General features: G+C 45.7%; 1 protein-coding gene across 3 annotated transcripts; it reads left to right on the top strand.

Moving 5' to 3' along the window:
• The first annotated feature begins 1,992 nt into the window (after positions 1-1,992).
• On the top strand, positions 1,993-25,008 carry LOC144128213 (replication protein A 70 kDa DNA-binding subunit-like). 3 transcript variants are annotated; one of them, XM_077661438.1, is made up of 9 exons: positions 1,993-2,156; positions 12,066-12,172; positions 15,171-15,218; positions 15,331-15,406; positions 15,496-15,604; positions 19,178-19,287; positions 22,616-22,712; positions 24,035-24,209; positions 24,887-25,008. In XM_077661438.1, the coding sequence occupies exons 2-9, from the start codon at positions 12,137-12,139 to the stop codon at positions 24,986-24,988; spliced, it is 753 nt and encodes a 250-aa protein (XP_077517564.1). In that variant the 5' UTR covers positions 1,993-2,156; positions 12,066-12,136; the 3' UTR covers positions 24,989-25,008. The 3 variants fall into 3 exon arrangements, with proteins under 3 accessions (XP_077517564.1, XP_077517565.1, XP_077517563.1); XM_077661439.1 differs by having other exon boundaries at positions 12,122-12,172; XM_077661437.1 differs by lacking the exons at positions 1,993-2,156; positions 12,066-12,172 and having other exon boundaries at positions 13,696-15,218.
• Positions 25,009-25,623: the final 615 nt, after the last annotated feature.

Here is a 25,623-nt window from a genome sequence, read left to right on the forward strand (position 1 = left end):
GTAGTATTTACAAGATCGAAACGTGCAGCCGTTTCCTTTTCATTCGAATTCGCATTAACGCATGCGCATTCCTGATCAAACGTCGCCAGTGCTAATAAGAGTAGCGACGGGTAAAATCACCGCGCGTCACCACGACCGGTGTCTAGGAAATCAGTGCAAATTTTCGCCGTTTATAACGATTTCTGCATGCTGCCCACAGCTTAAACGGTCATTTGCTCAAGCAGTTCACTATTTAAGTGGCATAATATTGTCTGGCCTTTAAATCATCTGAGAAGATCAAGGTGTCGAACTGGAATTTTTAAGGTTCGGTTCGGGTTCGGGATCACGCCTTTAGGGCTCAGTCCGGAGTCGGTTCTGGAGCGAAATTTCGTTCCGGTTCAAACTGGTTCGGACATCATCGAATTGGTTCAAACGAATTCGAACAAATTCTGGAGGAAAAAAGAATTCTGGACATGTCGCTGAATGTTTTGCGACTTGAGCTTCTTAAAGCTATCGCGTTAGCAGAGCAAATGCAATCGTCTGGCTAGTACACTGTAAAATTAAGCTTTTGGCCTATGCTGATGACCTCGCTCTATTTTGTTCAGATGAAATGAATATCATAAAATTGCAGGCTGGAATAGGTTGGCAGCACTTCATGTCTGCAAGCACAAAAATTTGCAACATATTCATTGCGACATTGTGGCAAGTGCTGCGTTTTCCTAGGAATAACGTACCGCTGGCGGCCAATCTTTAGTCGAACTGCCACCTGCCGGTTGATGTGCGCTTGACGCTGCATAATAGCGCAACGGCCGGCAGAACTCGATATGCACCGCCGCGTTGCTCTTACCGAAACGGGACAGCACCTGTTTTAAACTTCTACACGCTCAAATACAGCCAAATTGACGCCGAACGTAGCCTCATTATTTTTCAAAACGCAGAAAATATAAAAGGTTTGCAGAGTCGTCCTGGACGTCAGCCTCATATTCTTGTCGTTGCTCCAAGTACTATACGCATTGTCTTTTTTTCTATCCTTACTGCAGCAATAACGAGTTTCGGTGCTGAGCCACAGACCTGTGCAAACTGCGTAGTAAACATCGTTAAGACACGTCGCAGTAGCTCAGTCCTTATGATAACTATGACCTACCGCTGCTAAACACGACAGGGCGCGAGATAGCATCCCATCCTAGGGTTACTGGAAACAGCCCGGAATACGGTGCCTCGATGCAGCATTTTTAAGCTAAAGGAACTGTGCATCGACAAACCCTATCCTGGCCACGGAAGCCACACATCGATGGAGTCGAAATGCAAGAAGACCGATTCATGCGCGATGTCAGTGCACGTTAAAACGACATTGAGGATAAACTGAAGCTCGTCTGTTACGATAGGTTTCCACGTTCTGACGCACCACGAACCAAAGTTTCCGCAAAGGCGAGCATGCAGTAAACGGTCCAAAATTTATCAGCAATAATCTGCTGGAGAACATTGAGGCCGATGACGCATTTTCAGAGTCCGGAGGAGCACATGACCATCTAACGGCGCGGGTGTCATATATCCATAGAATCGAGGCACTTCCAGAGGACAGTCCAGGATCCAACGGCGCGGAGCCTTTGAACCCTTCGTTTGCAAGTGCTTGAAATAAATTTGGGCGCACATGAAAAAAGGCATTTTTTCCATACAATGCTTCCATTTCCTCAACAAACTGTAGGCGGAAATAAAGTCTTTCAGGCGATTGCACTTCCGCGCGTCATCTTCTCAAGTATGCGCATTGTTTGGCAATATGCTACCCGGCGGGGCCGCAAATTACGTGTCGAAGCAACTGCTTGTTAACAGCGTGCCCGTCAGCGTTTCTCGTGTCTTAGCCGCCGTGGGGCGTGCTGCTTGAAGAGAAATGCATCCGTCATTACTTGTTCACAAAGCTTGAAACATGTCGCCATCGTTCTTTGTCAAACTGCGGTGAGGACGCGCGTTGAGAGATGTATTTAAGTCCGCAGTACTCATTGACAAAACTCAGTGTTGTGTTTTCTCAGCGGCGAGCTGTGGACCTGAAGTCCTTCCCTGGAACATTCACAAACTTTTGCTGCTTTGATCACCGGCCAGCCAGCGCATCGCTTTTTCCAGGCTTATTAGAAGGTCAAGTACTGAGCCATGGCGGGATTTTGTCACATAGAGCTATTCAGGTGAGTTCTCGGTACCACGATATTCTCGGAGAGTCCTGATCCTTTCCGAACTGTAGTCCAGGGCATGTGGAGATGCGCTTTTTTAACCCAAAACGCGGTGTTAAAAGTGTGCAGAAATCTACGGGCAGTTGTGGAAATATGGGGGAACAGCCTTCCGTCCCCTCACTTCCACACCGCGTATGCAGAGTTTCCGCTCGCTAACCGCGGAGGGTTTCGTGCTCGAGTGAACTAAGGGAAGAGACGACCAAGCGTGAACGCTCATAAGTGCTATTTATTACACTTGCAATTAAAACACAGAGCGGGCCAGGTAGCTACAAAGCATCAACGAGGTATTTCTCGGCCGTAGAAGGCTATGTAAGAAGGGCTTCCGACTTACCAGCGGGGCAGGGACGCGACTTCGGAGGTATCGGCGGGGAACGTTTGTATGCGCCGATAATGGCGGCTGGTTTTTCCCGAGCGCACCGCATTCTTAGGGCAAAGCCATCCCCGAGCATTTGCTGGGGAAGGCGCCGAGAGCACGCGTTTGCAGCGCTCACTTCGCTGTCTGGAACCAGAAGTTAAGCGGCAAGGCATGACGGATCTCCGTGCGCCTACCTCGGAAAATGACAAGAGCCTGCGGCTGCAACCGCTCATGACGCTGGCCAGATCCCGAAGAGGCCCTCGCCGGCTCCGCGGAATTTCGCGTAACCTTCGAGATGGCGCTCCCGTCGCTGCTTCTGGTTCCAATCCCCCCCCCCCCCCTTCAACCGCTGAGGGATACTTCCTTCCTCGCCCAACCGGTGCTGTCCTGACGCACGAGGGTGAAGATGGGCTGCGTCTAAATGGAAGGGGAAAACAGGTACTCCACGTCCCTCCTCCTTAATTATTGGCCTATGGTTGAACTCCTCCATGGATACCATCATCGAAGTGCCCACGAGTGTTGCGGTGACGTCTGCAAGACAACTCGTACGAGCGGGGTGGTAGGGTCATCTGATGAGCAGGAAGGTCACCGGGCACCCGTCCTTGTCCCGCGGCAGGCACCCGAAATTAGCGCGCTGTGAGGGTCTTGTTCGCGCTGACGGCCTTTGTTGGAAGTCAGGGGGCTGGCCTCCCCTCTCGGAGCCGCTGCAAACTGCTCACCGGAGACTACACAGCTGACGCTGACTCAAGGGTCGCAAGGCAGCAGGCAGGGACCCATACAATGGACAGCAGGCCGGGGCAGCTTCTCTCGAACTCTGTACACCGCTCCTATAATTTCAAAAGTTTGAATGAAAGGCAATCTAGACCGCGCAAACCGACCGTTCTGTCAAAAGCGGAGCAATGCGAGTGCCAAACAATTCTATCCGGCATCACTCAAACGCTCGGTTCATTTTAACGTAGCTGGCTCTCTTCGGTCGAAGCACATTGGTGGTTCGCTTTGCGACATGGAGACGTTAAGCTCACTTGAACTGCATTAGTGTCTATGGTTCCGCGAAGTTATCAATTCGCTTCCAAGCCGAAAAAAAATGCCAAGTTCGTTTGAACAAAGTAAGCTTTTTGTAGTTTAGCGAGACTTCTCGGCTCTAGCGGGGTTAATATAAAGCGAGCAAACCCATTTGCGTACGCTTGTGCCACGCTACGACTATGTCCTCCAAAAAGCGGCAGGCACCTCACGAAGAGCCTTAGGACTACTGGCACTGACACTTGCTGGCTGCAACAAAGGGCCAAGGACAATAGCTAGAACACAACGCCACGAGGAGATACCTTTCTACCAAGGTGACTCTACTCGCTCGCTGCTACACCAGCAACTTATGAGCTAAAGGCGCCCATACGCTTGTGCTGGCGGCTTTGAGGTGCCGGTAGCCGGATGAGGTAGTTCCCATGTGCTGGCAGTGAGACTCCAATCAAAACAAGAGGGGTTACGAAAACGGGTGATAGCAAAAATAAAGTTTATTTGCACGTAGGCGGGTTTTTACATGGGTAGCTGAGTCCGTTCCTGTGTTTCGCGTCGTATAGTAGTTGTAATAGTAGCCGGTGTAACCTGTGGGTAGCCACCGGCGTAACCACTCGGTGGGTGGTTACCGTGGCGGGAAGAAGGAGTATATGGCAAAGGAGAAGGAATGCATAACCTGAGAGTGGTGATCATAGGTACCACATGGAGGGTGGTTGCCGAGGAAGAAGGAGGGCATCACGAAAGGAGAGAAATGCGCGGCGAGAAGGCGGTTACCTTACCATTGGGGCCACCCGGATGGTGGTTACCGTGGAAGAGAATGGCTAGCGCGGAGATTGTAACCCAACAATTTGTTACTGCAGGAACCGTCCGTAGGGTGGTTACCGTGGACGGACGAAGGTATGGCTAGAGTGGAGGGTTGCGAAAACGGAGGCTGGTTTTCACGACAGAAACTCCGAAAGTGGTAACTGCGGAAGGAGAAGAGTGATTAATGCCTGCCCAGTTGTAACTGATTCTCGCGTTACACAGCAGTACCCGCCCTGCGATTTGTTTTCCCTTTTGTGGTTCTTAATTGTTACGGGCCAGCAACGCAGCTCACGAGGATCGAAAAATAGGCCACATTTTTAGTATAAATGTTGAGAGCCAGATTATATATTTCGGAGCGAGGCCTTCCTTATTCGCCTTACTTTCAAACCATCGAGGTGTTATGGAAATCTTTTGTTGCCTGATGAACAACTAAAAAAACTGATGTTCGGGAGCGATTAAGCCATAAATTAGTTGTTGAAAACTGAATATTATGATTAGTTGTGGCAAACACCTTTTTCTCAAAATCTCATAAAAGTGATTCACCCATTCCCAGAGCGAATAAAGTTGGAAAGGGGGTCATTTAAAAAGGAAAGATATGAACTACAAACGACTATGCTTAGATCGGTAGTGTTTCTAAGTCGTTGCGTAAAAGGGTAAACGAAATTGCCCTGAAGCTTAACTAAAAGGTGTAGATTAAAATGTTTGTCCGTGCAAAAAATTATATGCTTATTCTCATATTTGTAATAGGGAAGTAATAGGCGACAGGGTGAGTGTTTGCAGTTTAATAACCCGCGGAATATAAACTGGGACTATCAATGTCCATGGCAGAGTAGATGATGGTGCCTCAAGTGGAATGCAAGGGATGATGTGCAAATAACGCCACTTATGTTATTTGGCTACTGTGGGTGCTTACTGTTATTCGTCACACAAAGATCCGAAGCGGTGGCTCAGTGGTTATGGCGCTTGACTGGTAACGCGAAAGACGCGCGTTCAATCCTGTCCGCAGCGTCAGATTTCGACGGAGGCGAAATTCTAGATGCCCGAGTACTGTGCAATGGCAGCGCGCATCAAAGAACCCCAGGTGGTAGAAACTTCTGAAGCCCTTCACTACGGAACCCCTTATAGCCTGAGCCGCTTTGGGACATTAAACCCCCATAAACCGTACACCATAACCACATGAAGAAAACGTATGAAAGTATTTCCATATTTGAGGGATCGGCGTAGTGTCCTTCATTACCGAGCACTTCTGATTAAAGTGTGCTAGATGAAATGACACTAATTTTTGGGGAGATTTGTTTCGCTTCTGTTTATAGCTTGCTTTATACGTCGGTACATCTTTACGTACGCAGCGCGAAACTGCAGTCTCATTAGAAATAAGGCTTTGTTCTTTATTTGCTTTCTGTCAATTCCTACTAATTAGCGACAAAATATTTATGGACTGCGGCAAAGAAGATTGTGTTGTTTTCTGCATTTTACGTTAGCCGAGGTGAAAGACTACCTCTGTCAGGTGATAGAGCACAGGACGCGAAATTCGGAGATCGTGGGTTCAGATCCCACAGCTGTCATGCGGTAGCTTTTTCTTATACTTTCTATTAAGTTACGTTCCAGCGATAAAATAAACACACTAATAGCTTTCTTTTATCAAGGCCATAAATTAATCAATAAAAAGATCGAACATTTCTCTATCCTTTTCTCATTCAATGACTGTTCGCTTCATTCATAAGTATGTTATATCGAGGCCTTCATTTTTCTTATGTTGTCTACCCTGCATTTTAACGAAGGCCTCGATTTTGGCAGTACTGATGCCATAGGTAACATAAGAAGGCTCTCGCACACCTTCCACCCTAGCCGGTCGATTACGTTCTTAGTGACACTCACGCTAATACAGGACATTGTAATTCGGTCGCTGTGGACTATACGGCGCTTGTGAACACTCTCAAGATTAGATTACACGTAACATAACTACCCCCACAAATAATAAGAGTGGACAGCCACCGTCATAGCTTAGTTGGATGAGCACCGGACACAAAATTCGGAGGTCATGAGTTCAGATCCCACTGATGGTATGTTGTTTTCCTTGTACTCTGTAATCAATTGTGCTTGAGAGATAAAGTTGTTACTCTGTTAATTCCCATTTATCAACAACATTGATGAACATTACCCAATTTTCTTTAGATTCGGTGACTGCTGGCTTTCTTTATATGTCACGCATGTAACTAAAGCATACTACACAAATTAAAAGCTGTTTCTCCGCCACGCTGCGCACTAATAGCAGACCCACCAATTTCAGCTCTGTCGTCAGCGAGGTTGTTGAAAAGAGAAATGTGGCGGCAACTAAAATTATATCTGCGATAACAACGCTAAATGTGATAATATTAGGAAGTTAGTTGTTATTTCATTTTCTCTCTCGTACTGGCAGATAAGTGAGAATTATTAGCTGCAACAGCAACGCAAGAGTGAACAGATTCTTTCAACAGTGTAATATGTCCTATGATTAATTCGCTATCTAAACCAAACTAACGCCATGATGTAATCACGCCAATGTAATATACATACTAAAGTCATGTGTCGTAATCACTTAGTCGTTTGCTGCCACCTTTCTTCCGACGGCGTGGCTCTTCGAACACGCAATGCAGCATTTCTAGATAGTTCATGAACACTGCAGTGCTTGCGTCAGAGTTCAAACTATTTGCATGAACATTCTACGCTCGTTCAACCTGCCTTTGTTCTTCTGTTCCTGCGGCCCTGCATGAACGCTGCACTCCTGCACATTTACGCAGCCGTTCATCCGGTTGACTTAATACGAGTACCTAGCTTATTTGCATTCTACAACTACTTTCAGTCCCACTGCACTGTTTATTTAACATACATCACTCTTATTTGGTACCAAGCAGGAAAAGATTAGTTACAAGTGTGACGCACTGCTAGCAAAACTATGCATATGTGAGAGTAAATGGCTTGTTCTTTAGTGCACATCCATAAAAAGTATTTTGTTTTCTCCATCTATATGAACTATGCTAATCACTCCGCATTACAAGATTGGTATGTAGGAAAACCAAGAAGTAATATTTTTACTGTTCACAGAAAAAGAACGTCGACATGTAACCTTGGTTGAATGTATTTCCTCCTTCTAGAGTCATTTTTAGAGCCGCGCGAGCAGTACATTGCCAAACTATATCCCGTAGGCGCACTCGAGCGAACGGTACGCCGAAGTGCGATCAAGTGATACACGTCACTTCCGCCGAAAGATTGTTGAGGAAATGGAAGCAGTCGCCGGCAAAAACAACCTCTCCATGCGCGGCCGCGGTTATTTCAAACCTTTGCAAACAAGGCGTTCCAAGGGTCTATGCAAGCCACGCAGTTGGATTCTGGATGCAGGCCACCGGATGTCGAACGTGCGTCGATGCCAATGACATATGCAACCCACACCTTTGGATGCTCAAGATGCTCCTCTCGACCCTGAAAATGCTTCATCAGTTTCACAGCTTGCCGCCATGTTCAACTCTTTACTCGATGCTCGCCGTTCGCGGACAATATATAACTCTTGCTCAAGCTAGCCTTAACGTTTAAACTGTTGCAACAACCACGTCTGTGAAGTCAGGGTTACAAAAGGGTAACTGTTTAAACATTCTGTCATTTCACCCCAGCACTTCCGACCGCAATCCACTCTCGATAAACATCGGTGTGCGCCTTTTGTCTAAGACAACAGTTCTCAAACTGTTCGCTCAGAATTTCCGTCGAAATTGTTTTGAGGATGCTGGCGCGCCTAATGCAACAAGTTTTCCGCAGTAGCGGCAATAGAGCTCTTAGCACGAGAACATTCTCGCATTTCGCAAGAGCATCATTGCTTGCGACGCGCTGTTCATAACAGGAACGGGCCTTAAAGTCATTATGCGTTCACGTATTGACTACGGCTGATGCATTAGGGCGAGCCCGTTAATTCTGAAAATAGGCAGGTTATATATGTCAGAGGGAAATAGCTAGAAGAATAAGAATGGGGTGGAGAGCATATGGCAGGTTCTCTCCGATCATGAATGGCAATTTGCCAATATCCCCCAAGAGAAAAGCATACAGCACTTGTATCTTATTGGTACTCACCTACGAGGAACAAACGTGGAGGCTAACGAAAGGAGTTCAGCTCAAGTTAAGGACAACGCAGCGAGCTATGGAAAGAAAAATATGATAGGTGTAAGGTTAAGCGACCGGAAGCGGGCAAAGTGGGTGAGAGAACAAACGCCGGTTAATGACATCCTAGTCGATATCACGAGGAAAAAATGGGCTTGGGCAGGGCATGTAACGCAAAATCAATATAACCGCTGGTCTTTAAGGGTAACGGAGTAAATAACAAGAGAAGGCATTTTTAGCAGGGATGTCATAAAGTTAGGTGGGTGGATGAGATTAAGAAGTTTGTGGAGACACGTTGGGCGCAGGTGGCAAAGGACACGGTTAATTGGAGAGACATGGGAGAGGCCTTCGCCGTGCAGTTGGCGTAGCCAGGCGGATGATGATGATGATGATTCAGTAATGAGCACTGCTGGCAGCCGTTCAGGAAGACAATGTCGAATGGTCAGTCCTTTCGTCCAGCAGGTGGTGCTGGCCCGACGATAGGTGCACCCTTTGAGCAGAGGCAGTGGCACACAATACTATAGTTTATATTTCTGTATTCCGTAAAGCGATATGCATGTGATTGAGGTGTTTGTGAGGTGCCACGGTTATTAAAAAGGAACAAGGAAGCGTGCTTTAAAGTCAAGTGAATGTTTCTTATGCTTGCACCGGATGGTGCAATAAGATTAAGCAATAAAAACACAGGCTTACAGAAGGGCTCTGCTTTTATGATCATTTGGTAACTATTTGTCACTTATACTTCTCTAATTAGCATTTGCGAAAAGGTCCGTAAACATGCGAAGAGAGCGACTCTGCAACGAACGCTGAGGTTCATTCGCACTGGGGATCGTGCGCTCGTACCCCGCTCTAGAAGTCATTTGTCCTTGTAATGTGCCCGCTCGTAGCCAGCTTTAAGTCTTGTCCGCTCCCCCTTATCAAGAAATATGGTGTTCTCTGTGTTTAAATTTTCCTAGTCTGCCTCAGATTGCGCGCGAGAGGGATTTTTAGGCGGCGGCGGCGATGAAGCGACTACGCTTATCGCTTGGAGCCGTCTCTTCAGCCTGCGCGCGAAATTTCGTGCCCACGGAGCTTAGTCTTTAAGCAGCAAAGACTAAGCAACCCTGGATTCACCCCACTTTTAGGCGATAAATTCGGCATTTTGAATGCTGCTCACCTCCCTCGAAACTCTGGCTTTTTAATCAAAATTGATGCAATCTATACACAAAATTTTAAGGTTTTAAATTATGTATGTACTCCATCAGCGTCTTACGTCAAGTCAAAAGTCTCCTGACTCTCCACTGCACTTTCTCTCTATCAGCATGAATTCACTCCTTAATAGAGAATTTCCAGTGCATATTTAGCGAGAATCATTTTTCGGTTCCTATTGGCATATTCTGTGGTTTAACACGGAGCTCGGCTGTCTCTCAGCTCCCTTCAGTAATTTTCGTTAACAGTTTGCAAGTGCCTTTGCGCCCACTTTTCATCGATCAGCAGAACATAAACCTGTAACGCTGATTGTATGGTAATATTCACCAGTAATAACTATAGAGTGCGTTTACGTAATTAGCCCCGGAGGTCAAATTGACTTACGCGGCTAAGCCTCTTTAAGATCCAGTGCGTGTAAAATGTATACGAGAGCTGATGCACATGGTTCGACACAGAGAGCTGTAGCGCACATGTCTTGCTATAATATGTCTATGCATGTAATTTTTTTCAAAAAGCCTAGGACAGAAATAAAAATGTATTTAATAGCACTGACGATTGACAACATTCTGATCCCATGAAGAATTAAATAAACATAATATTGAAAGGAAGAAAAGTGTAGATTAACATACCTTGAGGTACTCCCCACAGGTTCTCATACCTTATTTTTTCGAATCTATTGCTCTGAACGCCTACTAAAACGTTGCAGTGAGCAAGAATTGAGAAGCTATGCTTCTCTCAACGTAATTAGCATCTTTTCCTCTCCTTTTGTGAAGCATGAAAGGGAAGCCTGACTTCAGATACAAACGAGGTGATCTCTCCCACACCACTGTTCGTGGGTAGGCTATCATGGGTATTCGAAAAAGAGAAACAGAGAAAGGCCATTCGAGGTGAAATCAAGGCCTCACATGTGTACTTCCGGCAAGCGGACAAGGGCTGTGGACAATCTGGTGTAAAATACCGTAGCAAGCGGTTGTAGAATATTTTTAACCTTATTGGGTAGTGGTCAATAGGAGTAGCATAAGCGAAAAGTATTTATGAACTGATCATGAAAGCATCGAATTCTTCAAGGTGTGCACATTTTTCGCTCAATCATCAATGTCCATCCCATATAATAATTCCAGAAAACTCGTTGAAATTCAAAGTGCGCACCTTCTTCCTTCTTAATTATCATGCCATCTCAGCAACACATCAGTCAGATGCCTATCATTTACGGAATACATAAAAAAATAAACCAGCTTTATGTGGCATAATATCTGCTTCAAAGAAAACTCTAGCACCGCGCGGATGTCACCAGATGGCAAGGACTCCCAACTCGTACAGTGCTCCCATACGGCTGCCTTGAGCGCTCATTTTCGAAATCGTGTAATACCCCCTATTTAAGATTTTAACGGTTTCGCACCAAAGACTACCATCGTGAACGCGAGAACCCATCATGACTTTCAGGGTAGATCTTATTGTGAACACCACTTTGAAAGCACCGGCGCGTTTGCCAAACTAAACGATCTTCTCGTTACCCCAAATCTCCAATGCCACGACTTCGAAAAACTGCCACAATGTGTACACTTCCGTTGGTGCAGCCTCCTCAAAACAATGTGGCACAAAATCTGAGTGCACGGTTTGAGAACTGTTGTCTTAGGGGTAAATCACGCATGTCGTTATTTATCAAAAGTGCGTTGCGATCAGATGTTCTAGGGTAAAATGAGAACATGTTCACAAAGCAAAACTACTGCAGTCGTAACGTTACAGATATGTTTGCTGTAACCAGGTAAATGCTAAGGCCAGCTAGCACAAATGTAAAACGCCGCGATCTGACATTGCAGTGAAGAGCGAGCTTGGAGTAAGCATATGAAAATTGTGCAACATGAGCCGGGCTGCGAGCTGGAAGACCGAGGACGCATTTGCAGCGTCCAACGACGCATATCGAGCATCCAAAGGTGCGGCCTGCATATGTTCCTGGAATAACTTTCAGCACCCGGAGGCAAGCATCCATGGATAGATCGGCGCGGCTTGCGCAGACCCTTGGGACCACTTGTTTACAACGGCGTGAAAAAATAACATCCACACAGAAAGAGACTATTTTCGCTATCCACTGCTTCCTTTCCTTCAAGAAACTGACAGCGGAAGTGACGTTTGTCACGTGATCGCAGTTGTTCTGGGCTTCGTCTGCTCGAGTGCGCCCACGGGATATGCTTTGGCAGTACGCCGCTCGGCTGGTCACCAGATGACGCCAGATCCGTAACGCGACGGCCACGCGTCCGTAAGCCTGACGTCATCGTCCGCCCCCAGGCTACCTCTTAAAGCCGGACTATTCCTCGAAATCACAACGCAGTGTGCGTTTGTACGAAATAGTGATAGGCGGGAGACTGTTCGGAATCGCGTTTCAGGTTTTGCGGCTGTGACCTGTCTCCTTTTGCATCCCTTAATCCGGGCCTATTCGAAGCTCGCGGCTTGAGCCATGGAGATACCCCACCTGACAGATGGAGCGATTGAGGTAAGAACTTTGTTCTTCGACAGGATATTTTCTAGCAATCTGGAACCTTCGCCAAGCACGCAGTCTAGGGCCTCCGGTCATGCACTCATTTCTCGTACACCGATGTCCATGTACATTTGGCTACTTTTCTGTCCTTATACTACTTGGGGATTTTTTTTCTAGGGGATACGAGTCGTCCGTTATTCAGCAACGTAACGCCCCGAGTCAGCGGGAAGAAAATCTTCTTCGTAGGGCCCTCCATTTTTGCTTATAGTTTTTATCGAAATTTGGGGGTTAAAAAAATCTGATACTTCTAACGCCCCTAAAACTCGAATTATTCAGCAAAAGTTGCGAAGTTCCAACTTTATGAGATTACATTTTGCTGCAAATTTGCTGCATTTTGGTGTTTTCTGTTACCCACGTGCTTGTGATTCGCACAATGGCGCTTGGGTAGGCGCAAGTATATTAACGGTCTACGTCAAATAAAGGCTGTTGATAGTAAGCGCTCGTCCCTGTCTACTTCTATGTCCGTGTGTTTTTGTTGCGCCCCTGTGTCCTCCTGAGAAAATAATAGAATGGCTCGTGCTGTAACGCAGCAGTTTTCCATATGATGCCAATCGGACACGTGGAGAGTACCGGTGTTTTGCGCTTTCATTTCTCGAGCGTACTTTTCTGTCTTATTCTCACATGATCTGTGCCAGGAATAAAAAGCGTTAAGGGAGGTTTAAAATTGCCATTTAACTGAAAATAACCCTCGGTTAAGCGCAACATATTACAATTATCGTGCGTTGTCTTGCGCCTCGTGCCCTGGAGAGCTGCGTTATCCAGAAGAAGTCAAATATTTGAGCAGCAATCGTGTATAAAGTGGGTAGACATTACAGGGAGTGATAATAAAATACGCTGTAGTAATGATGTTACTGTGGTTACGCAAATGCAGGCTGGCACACACAATGCACAGGAGCAGCAATTATAAAGGTATTAACATTGCCAAGAAAATTTTTGGAACTCGTGTTTATATTAACTTTGATTTTTTGCACATTTCCGGTGCTAGCTAATAAAGGGCGGAAACCCAGTGGCAAAACAAGTTAGAAACAGAGACGCTGAGCCAAGTAGTGTAATGTGCTCGGAACAAGCAGTCAAAAGCCAAGTTCCTAAACAGGCTCGAAAAGAGAGCAAAAACAAGTAGCTAAGCGGGCGCGAAACTTAAGAAGCAATGCCAAGTAGCTACACTGTAAAAAAAAAGGAAATAAGAGACAGTTTCTGGCAGCTGGCCTGCGAAAAAACCTCTGCACATTTTTGTTTTCTGTCTTCCAGTTATTCGGTTGTTTTACAAGGTTACTTTTTATCATTTACCGAAAGTATATATGAACTTTCCGTAAAGTAAAAATTTCTGTATTGGAGTACGTCTGTGATTTCCAAATTTTTATTAGTCATTATTTTCTGAGAACTAGCAAAATCTGTGAACTTCACTAATCTGTTTTAAGTTATTCTGTTATTTTTTAATGTTTCTTTTCTATCATGTACAGAAAATCTGTGAATATGTATTGAAATCAGTTGGCTGCTTTCCGCTGTCTTAGTTATATACACAGAGTTTTCTTTTTGGCTTGCAGAAAATATGTTTGAAATTTAAGTAAAGTTTTGTTGTCGAATTATTATTCTTTTATTTCAAAGTTTTTCTTTCCGCACAAAACATGGTTTCTATGAAAGCATTGACAGAAAGTGCGCATTTAGTTACAAATACGATCTTTACAACGTTTACACCAATGAAAGTGCAAGAATGGCTAAAGGATGACTTTAACAGCTGATGTTGCCATCATGGCACATGAATAAGCAGCAATTAACGTACCACGTTTCCATAATTCGCTGCTTGAGCGTAGTCGCCTGTACCGAATTTAAAATTTTCTAAATATGAAATCATTGCACAACACGCTGATTTTCATTGGTATAGCATTGCCTGAGAACAAAAGCCAAACATATTTATGTGAAAGAACACTTTATTAAAACTGAACTGAAAACATGGGACTATGAGAACTAAGCAGTCTCCCCGAAACTATTTCTGAGCAGCACATTTGTCCGTGCAATAATAAAACACTTATGACTTTAGAAAAAAAATAAGCTGTCCCGTAAAGGGTAACAGAAACAAAAAATCTAAAAGTCGTAGTCCTACAGTGCAGTTATCACTGCAGCAAGATATTCTAGTGCAGCAGGTCTGTAGAATGGGTCTCTGTGAGTATTCGAGTCTTCGAGTCAAAGTTAAAGCTCTACGTGGACCCTAAAATTTAGAAGTAATTTTTAGAAACCGCTGCTCTCAGTAGCTCCCAACTGATTAGGGCGACACACCTCACAGTTCGTCCCCTAACTCGATGATGTCAGGGGGCAAACGGGGTGAGCTTGAAATAGAAAGAAAACAAAACAAACAAAGCGGTACATTACGTTGCGAAAACTTTGGTGTAGTTGACATCTAGCTAAGAAATAGCAATGCAGCTCAGGAGGTTCGAAAATTAACAGAAAACTCCGGTTACGAAAAAATCTTAGTGAAGCGGAAAATTACTTTTTCTGCAACCGTTCATCCTGTTCACTCAGTACCCTGTTTGGTTTCATTCCGCGCGCCTTTTCAATGACAACAAATACGCTTTGCGTCATAAATTTTGGTACTTTGCCCTGCTACTTCTACCGCGCACCACTCGCTGGAGGCTATATGTACAGACAAACAAATAACTTGACGCCATTATAGCGACTCTTGTAGGCGACAGTGTGAACGCACATGTGATAAGTAGCGGCGACGCATAAGATGCTCTGGACTGTTATCGCTCTGAACTTGAAGAGTGGCATCTGTAATGGCTCCACACTGACGACTTTTGCCCCTTACCGTCGACATCCTGTCCCCATTAAATCACAGTCATTTGTCGTTCTAGCTATCTGCTTTGTTCTCTTGCTTCTAAATGAGCTGCCGTGTGGCATTAGTGTTTTTTTTCTCTTTTTAATTTCATTCTCTAAACGAGTTGTCTTGGTTTTGCAGGCCATCATCAATGAGAAGAAATTCGACAAGCCCGTGTTGAAAATCTTGGTAAGTTTCTAATTTTGCTGACATCTTTGCCTATCAGAATTCAATGCGTTAGGCCAACAGAAGAAAAAGGGACCGCTCTGTGGGAACACAGCTCGACATTCGTATATTTCAGCATTTACAGCCCATATCAAACTACCATCTCGTCAGCTACAAGGTTGTACTGTGGGATGGACAGCAGGCAGTGACATGTGAGCTGTACTGAATTTCTCTGCTCGCTTCAGAACTGTGAACTTCAGCTTGAGTTCATACTAAAAAGCAGTGCAACTTCCTCTTACAGTTATCATGCAGGGGCGAAACATCAAAGAGCTTCTCAACAAGGAAGCAATCGGTGTAAATCAACAGGTGGTGCGATTGGACGAATATGTGTACTATAAAGAGAACGATAGGTATGTTTCAAGTATTTTTGCTTGCATTGCTACACAGAGTGTTTCGCCTAAGATTGTTAGCAATCTTTAAAAATTGGCTGCTTGAGTTAGAAGAGCGCTCTCTTCTGCACAGCACTGCAAGAGGTAGTGTGCTTCACAGTACAACTAAGACGTGTTAACAACCAGGCTGGTTAATTAATATTGAATAGTTGTCTTTTTACATAGTTGGGCTCTTCAGTTATTGAAAGATTAGTGGCCTACAGTAGGTAATATTCATTAAATGGGCCTAATTTTTTTACTAAACTTAACGATCCAATTAACCAGACTTCTAGCCAACATGGCGTAGCAGTATTCTGACGCACACTACTGTTTACAATCATATGTGGAAGTGAGCGCTCTTCTAAGTTAACAGATTACTTTGAAAGACAGCTAACTGTCTTAGTTCTGTTTATGAGAGTTTAACGTCCCAGTGCGACTCATGTTATGAGGGACGCTGCAGTGAAGGGCTGCGGGAAATTCCGACAACCTGAGGTTCTTTAACGCGCACTGACATCGCCCTGTACATGGGTCTACCGGTTGAGCTAATGGTGGTTGTAGATCTCTCACTGCAGGGAATTTTGTGTTTTTTGGCGTAAGTAGACTTCGCCGAAATTTTAACCCGGTTTTGCACCCTCACTTCCCAGGACTACTTGCGCATCTGCATTGCAGGCCCACGTGGTTAGCGACCTAAGACAAGGCTCGGCAGGATAACAATAAATTTTCACCGTTTATGCTTTCGTGTGGATCGCGAAATTCCACGAAAGCTACAAATTAAAGACTAGCAAAGGTCCCATATCTCATTAACTCCATTCTCCTGCAACCTGCTTTCAACGAAATATCTTTTACTTCATATTCACTGTGCATTTGCACTTGTCGCCAGCCTGTACGCTTACAACTGTAACCTTCACTCGCTTATGCCCCTCCTCTCCACCTGGGAAGCGTTAGGAGACGAACCTGGAGAAAAGACTGTGCTCCGGCCACTGAGGAAGAGTATAAGGAGTGGAAACTCGACCGTCTGCGGCGACCAAAAAAGGTCACAAGCCCGCGGCGCCACTATCCTGCTGGCGGCGCCTGGCGACCTGGAAAGAACTACTGCATTTCGGTTGCCAAGGCAACCGGTCCAGCGTGTTGCTCCCGTTCGGCCGCGCGTGCCTGACCTCTATTGAGGGCACTCCCGCGCCCTTCTTTACCGCTGGTAGCCCGAAGAGCAACTGCTGCTAGGCTTCAACGATTTGAGTACAGACACCGACAAGAACTGTTGCTGTTCGACTTAAGGGCGCAGAAATACAACTTCCCGGCGTGCCCGCTGAAGCAAACACCCGTGTCGTCTGCTTGTTGTTGTCTGCTTTGAGCGCGCGCCGCCGAAGAGCGCGCCGGAGCCGCCTGCCCTAAAGTCACTGGAACGGGAACGTTCCAGTGACTTTAGCCTGCCCTAAAGCCCCGTGATAATAAGGCGCCGCCACTGCATGCGCCCCTGTCGGCGCATAGAATCGTGACTTTGTCTGGTCGCCTGAGCTCGCTCGCGCAGACGGGAGTTTCACCTCCTGTATAGTCTTGCTCCGTGGCTCCGGCGAATCCAATCAACACAAGCAAGGTGCATTTGCCCCGGTGCCTAATAAAAATTTGGCTGTGTCCCTCCATGTGGTAGGATCGGGGAGCTTATGTGCGCCCGAAAATTCGAAAGCCTCTCTCGCGCAGCCGGCACAGCCTTGCTCACAGTTTTCTTCACCCTCTGACAATGCGGTTTATACAGAACAAATAAAAAACTAGGTTTCCATTCTCGATGTAGTTCGGATATTATTGCCGATCCGAGGGAAAAATATAGAAATTGACTCGTGCACACACTCTGCGCCTAGAGCACTGTTTTTTTGTCATTCCAGTGTCTAATCACTGTCTAGAACTTCTAATCATTCGCCAGATCTTGACTAAGTAGTTTTCAAGAGCCCTTTATACATTAGTCAACAACATGGCATTGTGTAAAGCGGAAAAAAAACACAACTATGACGTTCAGATTGAAACCACCAAGAAGCGTAGCAAACAAATAAATATTCTTAGTTGGTTGAAATTACGGCTTTGGTCGTCGGTCAGTTGTGCTAAACGTTTTGTCGCTAGCTTCATTCAAATAGGCTGAGTCGCAATTTCACGGAAAAAATCTAATGTTTTATATTTTTCTTTATTTTGCATAGCGACCTTACAAAAAGAAGAAAACAAAGGATAAAATACCGGATTAGAAAACCCCTTCCCGAGCACATACATTTTTTGTTCCGACACCGTTTGTAATCTGTTTCAACTTTAATAACTGCTTCGTACTGGTTTGAAATGGGAACAGAATGTTGCTCCGGAACCCAAGCCGGACCCAATTTGAGTAAACACGAAACCGAAAAACCTTCTACGTAATACCCTACGGTAGAAGCTAGATACTAATGTGGTCCGTTCGTTTCATACCACGGTCATTTCTCAGCAGAAAAAAAGCGCCTTTTTTCAAACATTCGAAGCCACGGAAGTCATCTCGATGCTCCTGTAGCGGGTTCGTTTCATGGTGACATCGCATGTTAAACGGATTGTTATCTCCAAGGCGGTTTTTAAGGTGTAAGCCTCACATTGTAACATTCCCGCGCATATGTGTGTGTGTGTGTGTGTGTGTGTGTGTGTGTGTGTGTGTGCGTGCGTGCGTGCGTGCGTGCGTGTGTGTGTGTGTGTGAGTGAGTGTGTGTGTGTGTGTGTGTGTGTGTGTGTGTGTGTGTGTGTGTGTGTGTGTGTGTGTGTGTGTGTGTGTGTGTGTGTGTGTGTGTGTGTGTGTGTGTGTGTGTGTGTGTGTGTGTGTGTGTGTGTGTGTGTGTGTGTGTGTGTGTGTGTGTGTGTGTGTGTGTGTGTGTGTGTGTGTGTGTGTGTGTGTGTGTGTGTGTGTGTGTGTGTGTGTGTGTGTGTGTGTGTGTGTGTGTGTGTGTGTGTGTGTGTGTGTGTGTGTGTGTGTGTGTGTGTGTGTGTGATAACACGCGAAGGTGCCCATTAAAAGTGGCGTCGTCGTGCAGCCTGGCAGGTGGGAGTTAAATTAATTGTCGGTCGCGCGCACAGATTCCGCCGTTGGCAGTACCTACCATCCCGGGGCAGTAGCGCACCGCTGAACCGCTGCACCACTCCTCAGGGAGTGGTATTAGGACTTCCAGGGAACTACGAACGTTAAGTAGAGAAAGACCAATTCTGCACATATGGGCATTAACCGATTAATTAGCGTTCGCGTCATACCCTTAATTTAAGGCCAAGCGCGAGCCGTGGTAAGGCTCCGAATGGCTTCACGAAGCAGCGCTCAGACTAGAAGGGGTGCGGCGGCGTCGCGGCGGAGGCTATGTAGAGCCTAGAAGGGGTGGAATTTCCAGCTGCGTGGCATCGGCGTACACCACATCGCGCGGCGACTGCGTTCGCAGAGTGAACAGGCGAGCTTGCGCCTTTTCACACGCAACCAGTCTTAGAGAGGAGTGGTTCTGGACAGTTTCAACTGGGGGGATGCTGTGCTTTTCAGCATTTAATATAGTATGTTCTGCTGGGCTCCCTTAGGCATGTCATCGTTTTTCTGAGACTGACTGCCCTGAACGAAGAAAGCAGCAGAGGACGATTGCTTCAAAACCACGTGGCGGCATCTTCAGCAGTAGGAGCGCCATCAGCAGGTGAGGTCGGCTGCACTGCCATTTCTTTTGCGAATACATTTTTTTTTTTACAGCGACAGCTGCTAAGCGTCGGTTCTTGAGTTTCGTGTCGGTGTAGCAGTATTAGGTGGCGTAACCAAAGGGTGTTTACCGTGCAAGGAGGAGGATGTGACGAGAGCGGAAGATTGCGTAACCGGAGAGTGTTTACCGTGTTAGGAGGAATGTGTGGCGACAGCATATGAAGGCATAACAGAGGGTGGTTGCCTTTGGAAACATCCGGAGGGTAGCCACCATGGAAGGATGAGAATCACCGTTGAAGCAGGAGGGAGAGTACAGCGAGAGCGGAGGAATGCAGCAACGCCCAACTGCGGCGCCTGCTGGGATACGCGCCGCCCGAGGCGAGGGTGAGCGGTGGCGGCGCCTCGCGGTTAAAGATGAGGACTGGAGGGGAGCACTTGTCGAAGAACGAGTATGTGCGTAAAACTAAAAGGAGCGCTCTATACGCATACAGGCATGGAATGCGATGTTCTAAATCGCAGGAACGACACGGACACAAAAAGAGACTAACACGGGCGAGCGCCCATCGGTGTTAGTCTCTTTCTGTGTCCCTGTCGTTCCTGCGCGTCAGAACGTGACATAACTACACCAACTAGCACAATCTTCACCTTTCTGAAGAGATATGTAGTCCATTTCGTATCCTCTTCCTAGGTATATCGTGAAATAAATACCTCAAAAGCTGTCGCAGAATCCTGCATTACACAGCGGGTAACCGTCCTGTGATTTTTTTTTGTGTTGCTTAGACATGCACAGATTTTGCTATTTCTTAATGCTTTATTCTGGTATAAACATACTGGGTGTTTAAAGAACACGTTCAAAAATTTTCACATATAACATTTTTTGGAGTAAAATATGGCTTTTGCGGCATAGCATTACGAGTGTCGGCGGACACTAGAAAAGCGGTGAATCCTCTTAAGTAGTAAGCTGGTTAAATAATTTTTAATAACTAACTTTTTAACTATTAGAATAAGGTGCCCAGCAGCAATGAGAGATTTGTAGCCGGTCCTTATTAATATCCAAGTAAGTTTTTAGAATTTCGATTCCGATTCTCCTTGGTGCTATGGCTCGACAAAATTCATCTTTTTCGACTAGTTACGTGCACTGGAGGGGCCGCTTTGCCTCCATGCTTTACAAAACGCATGTATCTTCGCACGGTGCTGACAAATTTTGTCGAGCCTGAGTGGCGAGAATAATCACGTTTTCGAAATTGTAAAAACAGATATGGCTATTACTAATGACCGGCTACAAATCTAATTGCAACCAGCTGCCTATCTTGGTAGCTAAAAAGTTAGTTATCAGAACTTCGAAATGCAACAGCATTTGGAAACCGTCCCATGAACAAATATTCCAAAGTACCCTCTAAATTTTAAAGTAGGTCCTTCTTAGAAAATGAACTAAGGAGGATTAGTTGAGACGAGCGGATGGATTGAGGTGGAAGAGCGGGTAGGGTTATTGTCATCAAACATGTTAATTCACTGGAAGGTACGCCAACATTCTAGCCCTCAGATTTTCAAATTTGGCGCTGCTGATGATGCCGCAACCCTGTGGGTTAACCAGGGAATTTTTTTACCGAGAAACTGGGTGGGTTTTGCAAGACAACATTAGTTTTATTAATTGGTACTTCAAAATATTTCTACATTATTTTAATTGTTGCTAAATTCCGGAAGAATTACTAGTAATTCACCAATTTCACGAATTATTCGGAGTAGTTTGCGAAACTAATTGTCGTATGGTTTAGGTATTTATTTAACTAGTATTTAGGTCATTTAAACTTCCTATTAGATAACAATTTTATTGTTTCAAATTATTATTGCACTCTTACTGGACGAACGACAGTTCATAAAGACTCTCTCTGTCCACAGCCCATGGTAACATCCTGTCCAAGCCACTCATGAGGCAGGAAATTCTTAAGCATTAAAAAAAATCGAGCACCCACTGTGGTTCAGGTCCTCAAGCCCCCTTTTAAACCTAACTGCCGTAAGCGGTTTGTATTTGTTGCTGGCAAACCACTAAAGTTTAAACCGGTGGACATCATAGCATGCAGGGGAATTAGGCACTGAATCTGGGCGATCTGAAAATGCACTAGCTTCATGCCGTGCCGCTAGGATTGCTTGGTGGTACTCATCCATAGGGCTGAAGCAATGTTATAAATGCCAACACAGTTTTGTCGCGCACTATAAGTACACACCTGCGCTGGAGACACTGAGCCTGTGCATTAACCTAAAACAATGCCTAAATTATGCCTATGCCTGGCACCACGGTACGTTGGTAGTGTTAAAAAACAACTGAAGAGATTCAAAATTCAATGAAGCTTCAAGGGGCCGACTGTGGGAAACTTCCTTGAATATCATGTGAAGCCTTTTTGAGCTAGCGTTTCAAATGGGAAGTTGATCGCTGAATAAAGCCGATGGCTCTACGGCTTCACTGCTGCGCACAGTGGCGCGCTCACGATTAAGTCACGTCCAGGGGCAGTTCATTTGCAATGCAAAGCGGCTGCTTTGAAAGCAGAAAAGTACCCTTATGCAAAGCCCCAAGAGAATTGCTTGGCAGCATCCGATTCTGCATGATAGGGTGTGTGTCAAGGCTGCAGAAATTTGTAATTTCAGTGCCCGTGGCGCTTTGTTGAGCTTCTACGCACTACTTTTACGTCCTCGACAAAAGCCTAACATGGCATTTGGAGCAATTCTAAAAACCTTCGCACCTTTCCTTTAAGTCATATGGGTCAGTCAGTCAGTCGGTCGGACGGTCGGTCGGTCGGTTGGTAGGCTGTGTCTGTCTGTCCGTCCGTCCGTCCATCCATCCGTCCGCCTGTCTGTCTGTCTGTCTGTCTGTCTGTCTGTCTGTCTGTCTGTCTGTCTGTCTGTCTGTCCATCCCTCTGTCTGTCCATCCCTCTGTCTGTCCATCCCTCTGTCCGTCCGTCCGTCCGTCCGTCCGTCCGTCCGTCTGTCTGTCCGTCTGTCCGTCTGTCCGTCCGTCTCTCCGTCCGTCCGTCTGTCTGTCTGTCTGTCTGTCTGTCTGTCTGTCTGTCTGTCTGTCTGTCTGTCTGTCTGTCTGTCTGTCTGTCTGTCTGACCAGTGAAAATCTCTCTGTGTCATTCATTTTTAATTCCCTCTAGAGTTTTTGAATGAATTCTCCCGATTTTCTCAGTGACCCTACTTCGTGGCGGGTTTGCATCTCATTGCACCTGTCTAGCTCATTTAATGGCTGTGCTTTTTTAATTCGAGAAATGAAGTTTGTCGCATTATAAAGTACACAACATAATGCAGAACGGACCTTCTCGTTCATCTGCAGAAGCAGCTGCGCTACAGTCAAGCGCGGAGACGGCACGTCACGCTCCTCCGGTCGATAAAATCGTCCCCATCGCTATGTTATCTTCAGATGGCTACAGGTGATCTTCTGCGTGGTTCTCATTTTTCATTATACGTAGAAGCTTTACATTAATGAGATTGCTTAGTTCACAAGTGTTCGTGGGCAAAATGAAATTATGTTATTAGTTTTGCAGCAACGCCAGAATGTCACCACAGTGGGTTTTCACTTCCAAGTGCCCGGTTCGCTCCTGTCTACAGCGACGTTCAAGTACATATTTCTTGGAGAAAACGTTTGAATATTGGAGTATTGTAAAACATACTCTAAAAAATATTGCTGGGAAATAATGATGGCAATGATCCATTCTTCCATTGTGTACCAAAATCTTTCTTTTAAAGCTTTTCATCGCTCGCATCGACGAGCTAAGGCTGCCTTAGAAACCAATGGGGAGTGTTTTTGACGACAGTAAAAACGTTAGTAGCAAAAAAATGCAAGTGTGCCGAGAGGAGATCTGCGGATATATTCATTGTTGTAGTGAAATCTTACAATATATGAAAAAATTGCGCTCATAAATTCTTTCACGTTGGAAAATATCTTTTGTCGAGAATTGCTGTACATATGTGGTTCAGGGCAGCATGGTGGTGACTGTCAGTGGAGATCGCCAGATATTCAGACCATGGAGCCTAACATGCCGTACGAATTCGGTGAGGCTGAATGATTTTACAGTTAAATTACAACTTTGAGTGCTCACTGCCCACATTGAACAACGTAATTCGTGTCTGTAGGAATTGCGAAAAGCCAATCTCCCGGCTTTTCCATGGGCGGTTAACGCAACGTGCAGGTTTCGCGTATTACAGTAGGTGTTACTTCGAAACAGAGCTACATCGCTTCTGTGGAGATTGATATTGTGTTGCAGCCAGCCTGAGTTTATTTCAACTAAGCCACACTCCATTATTCCCCTCCCCCCGTATTTTCGAAATTGTTCGCGCGGGAGAGGCACAACAGAATGATGACTGCAGAAGTTGTACGAAACAGGTAGAGGGGGGGGGGGGGGAAATAACGCTCCAGGCCACAGAACCGGTTACCTGTGAGCCTATAGTGACCCCTCATGGCTATTTGTTCTAGTGTTCAGGGCCGGAAGTGCTTCGGAAACTAAATTAACGTGTACGACCAATGTTGCCAGGTGTGCAAGAATCCTTGTTTAAAACGTGCGGGGTGAGGCACTTTTTCTGTTTCGGCGCTCGACAGACTCCAGTTAGATAAATATGCGAGCTGAGCTTTGTGTATCTGATGAGGTCGCAAAGTTGGAGCTCATCTCCTTAACCTCAGCAATAGGCACGCGTTGCGCTCAAAGTGCGCCTCCAACTACAGCAGCGAAGACTTGACTCTTTTTTTTTTTGCAAGTTCGAGAGAGTGGACCATTACGGCGACTGTGGTGGAGAAAAGTGAAGAAGTTCCATTCAAGAATGGGAAAGGAAAGTTCTTTGAGATGTATCTACGCGACCAAAGTGGAGAGATACGTGCCGTGGCTTTCCATTCCCACTGTGATCGATTGTTTGGCTGCTTTCACAAGAACAAGGTAAGCTGAAGCACCTGCCCCTCGTTGCGTTGTGAAGGCAAATTCGTGAAATGGAGCGAAGGGGGAGGGGCAGAGAGAACTGAAACTCACAGAGTTACTTCCTTCGTTGTTCTGATGTTGCCGTTGCTTGAAGAGCAGAACGCCCACTATGTCTGTGAAAAATTTACTCCACGTCCAGCTGCTAACTGGTTGATAATTATTTCTGAATATATCCATTAGCATCAATAAATACACCAGTAGTTGTTCATGACGTAGCTAATAATGAAAGTTTAGCTTCGCTGAGAAAGCTGGCATTAGATATTAACCTTTTTTAAACCACTTGCTTTCACTGGTTGGTACCCTGTATACATCTGCACCAGAAACCGTGTTCTCGGTCCGTCCACTTGAAAAATAAAGCGCGTTCCAGTGTCGAGAAAGACTGCGAGTTTGAGTTGGTTTATCCTTCTCTTGTTTTTGAAGTCCAACGGCAGGCTCTGCTATATGAACGGCGAATAGCGCCATAAGGGCAGTGCAGTGTGAGAAAAATACGCAGCGTGATGTGTGTAGCGCTCCGTCTGATTTCCGTTTAGTTCTAGCCACTGCAGCAGTGGCGTGCAAGCGACAGAGAAGATGAAGCTCTGTCAGGTGGCCTCACTTTACAAGAAATGTCTAATGATGCCTCCAATTTTTCATTCCAGAAGTATGACATTTCGAACGGCAAAGTCCAAGAGAGTACTCGCGGCAATACTGATTACGAGATTGTTCTCGACTGGGGAACCAAAGTCAAGGAGCATCAATAAACAATTTTCTGCAAAGTTCATTTTATACAGAGTCACATGACACATGTCTCATTGTGAAAAATACCTACATCGAGCGTAAATGCAGCTGGCTATCAAACCAAGAACACGTCCAAAAGCGAAACCAGCCCTTACTCAGGTAATAAGCTTCCCACAGGCTCTTGACGTTGCCGCGTACAAAAACCCAGCAGCTTAAAGAGTTTTTATTTGGAGGGAAACACCTTTCCCGATGCAATGCACGCCAAACTTTTCGAGTGCTGAGCGCAAACACGAGATATAAACGTTATTCTTGACCAGCTTTGAATACAAAGACTTCCAGCCCCCGTCTTTCCTGGCTCGGTAATTTCAAGAGCCTGTAAGAAGGTTAATACCTGCCTACCCTTTTCCTTTGTCCTTCAACCGTGTGCGCTGCTGTCGTTGTCATCATATGATTACATTCAACTAGCCCAAATCGCCATTCTTCTGCAGAGGCATGGTACGGTATGGTATGGCATGGTATGGCTTGGTATGGCTTATTATGGCTTGGTATGGCATGGTATGGTATGGTATGGCATGGCATGGTATGGTATGGTACGGTACGGTATGATATTGTGTTGCTTGGTATGGTATGGCACGTGGGGCTTAACATCAGTCACGTA

This window comes from Amblyomma americanum, chromosome 4 (assembly GCF_052857255.1).
Source record: "Amblyomma americanum isolate KBUSLIRL-KWMA chromosome 4, ASM5285725v1, whole genome shotgun sequence".
In the NCBI taxonomy this organism is placed as follows: Eukaryota; Metazoa; Arthropoda; class Arachnida; order Ixodida; family Ixodidae; genus Amblyomma; species Amblyomma americanum.

Excerpts from the sequence above, each read along its gene's own strand:
- LOC144128213 (XM_077661437.1), top strand. The coding sequence starts at position 14,943 with ATGCTCTGGACTGTTATCGCTCTGAACTTGAAGAGTGGCATCTGTAAT. Across the intron at positions 15,407-15,495 it reads TGGACAGCAGGCAGTGACAT|TTATCATGCAGGGGCGAAAC; the intron begins GTGAGCTGTACT and ends TTCCTCTTACAG. Across the intron at positions 24,210-24,886 it reads GCTGCTTTCACAAGAACAAG|AAGTATGACATTTCGAACGG; the intron begins GTAAGCTGAAGC and ends TTTTCATTCCAG.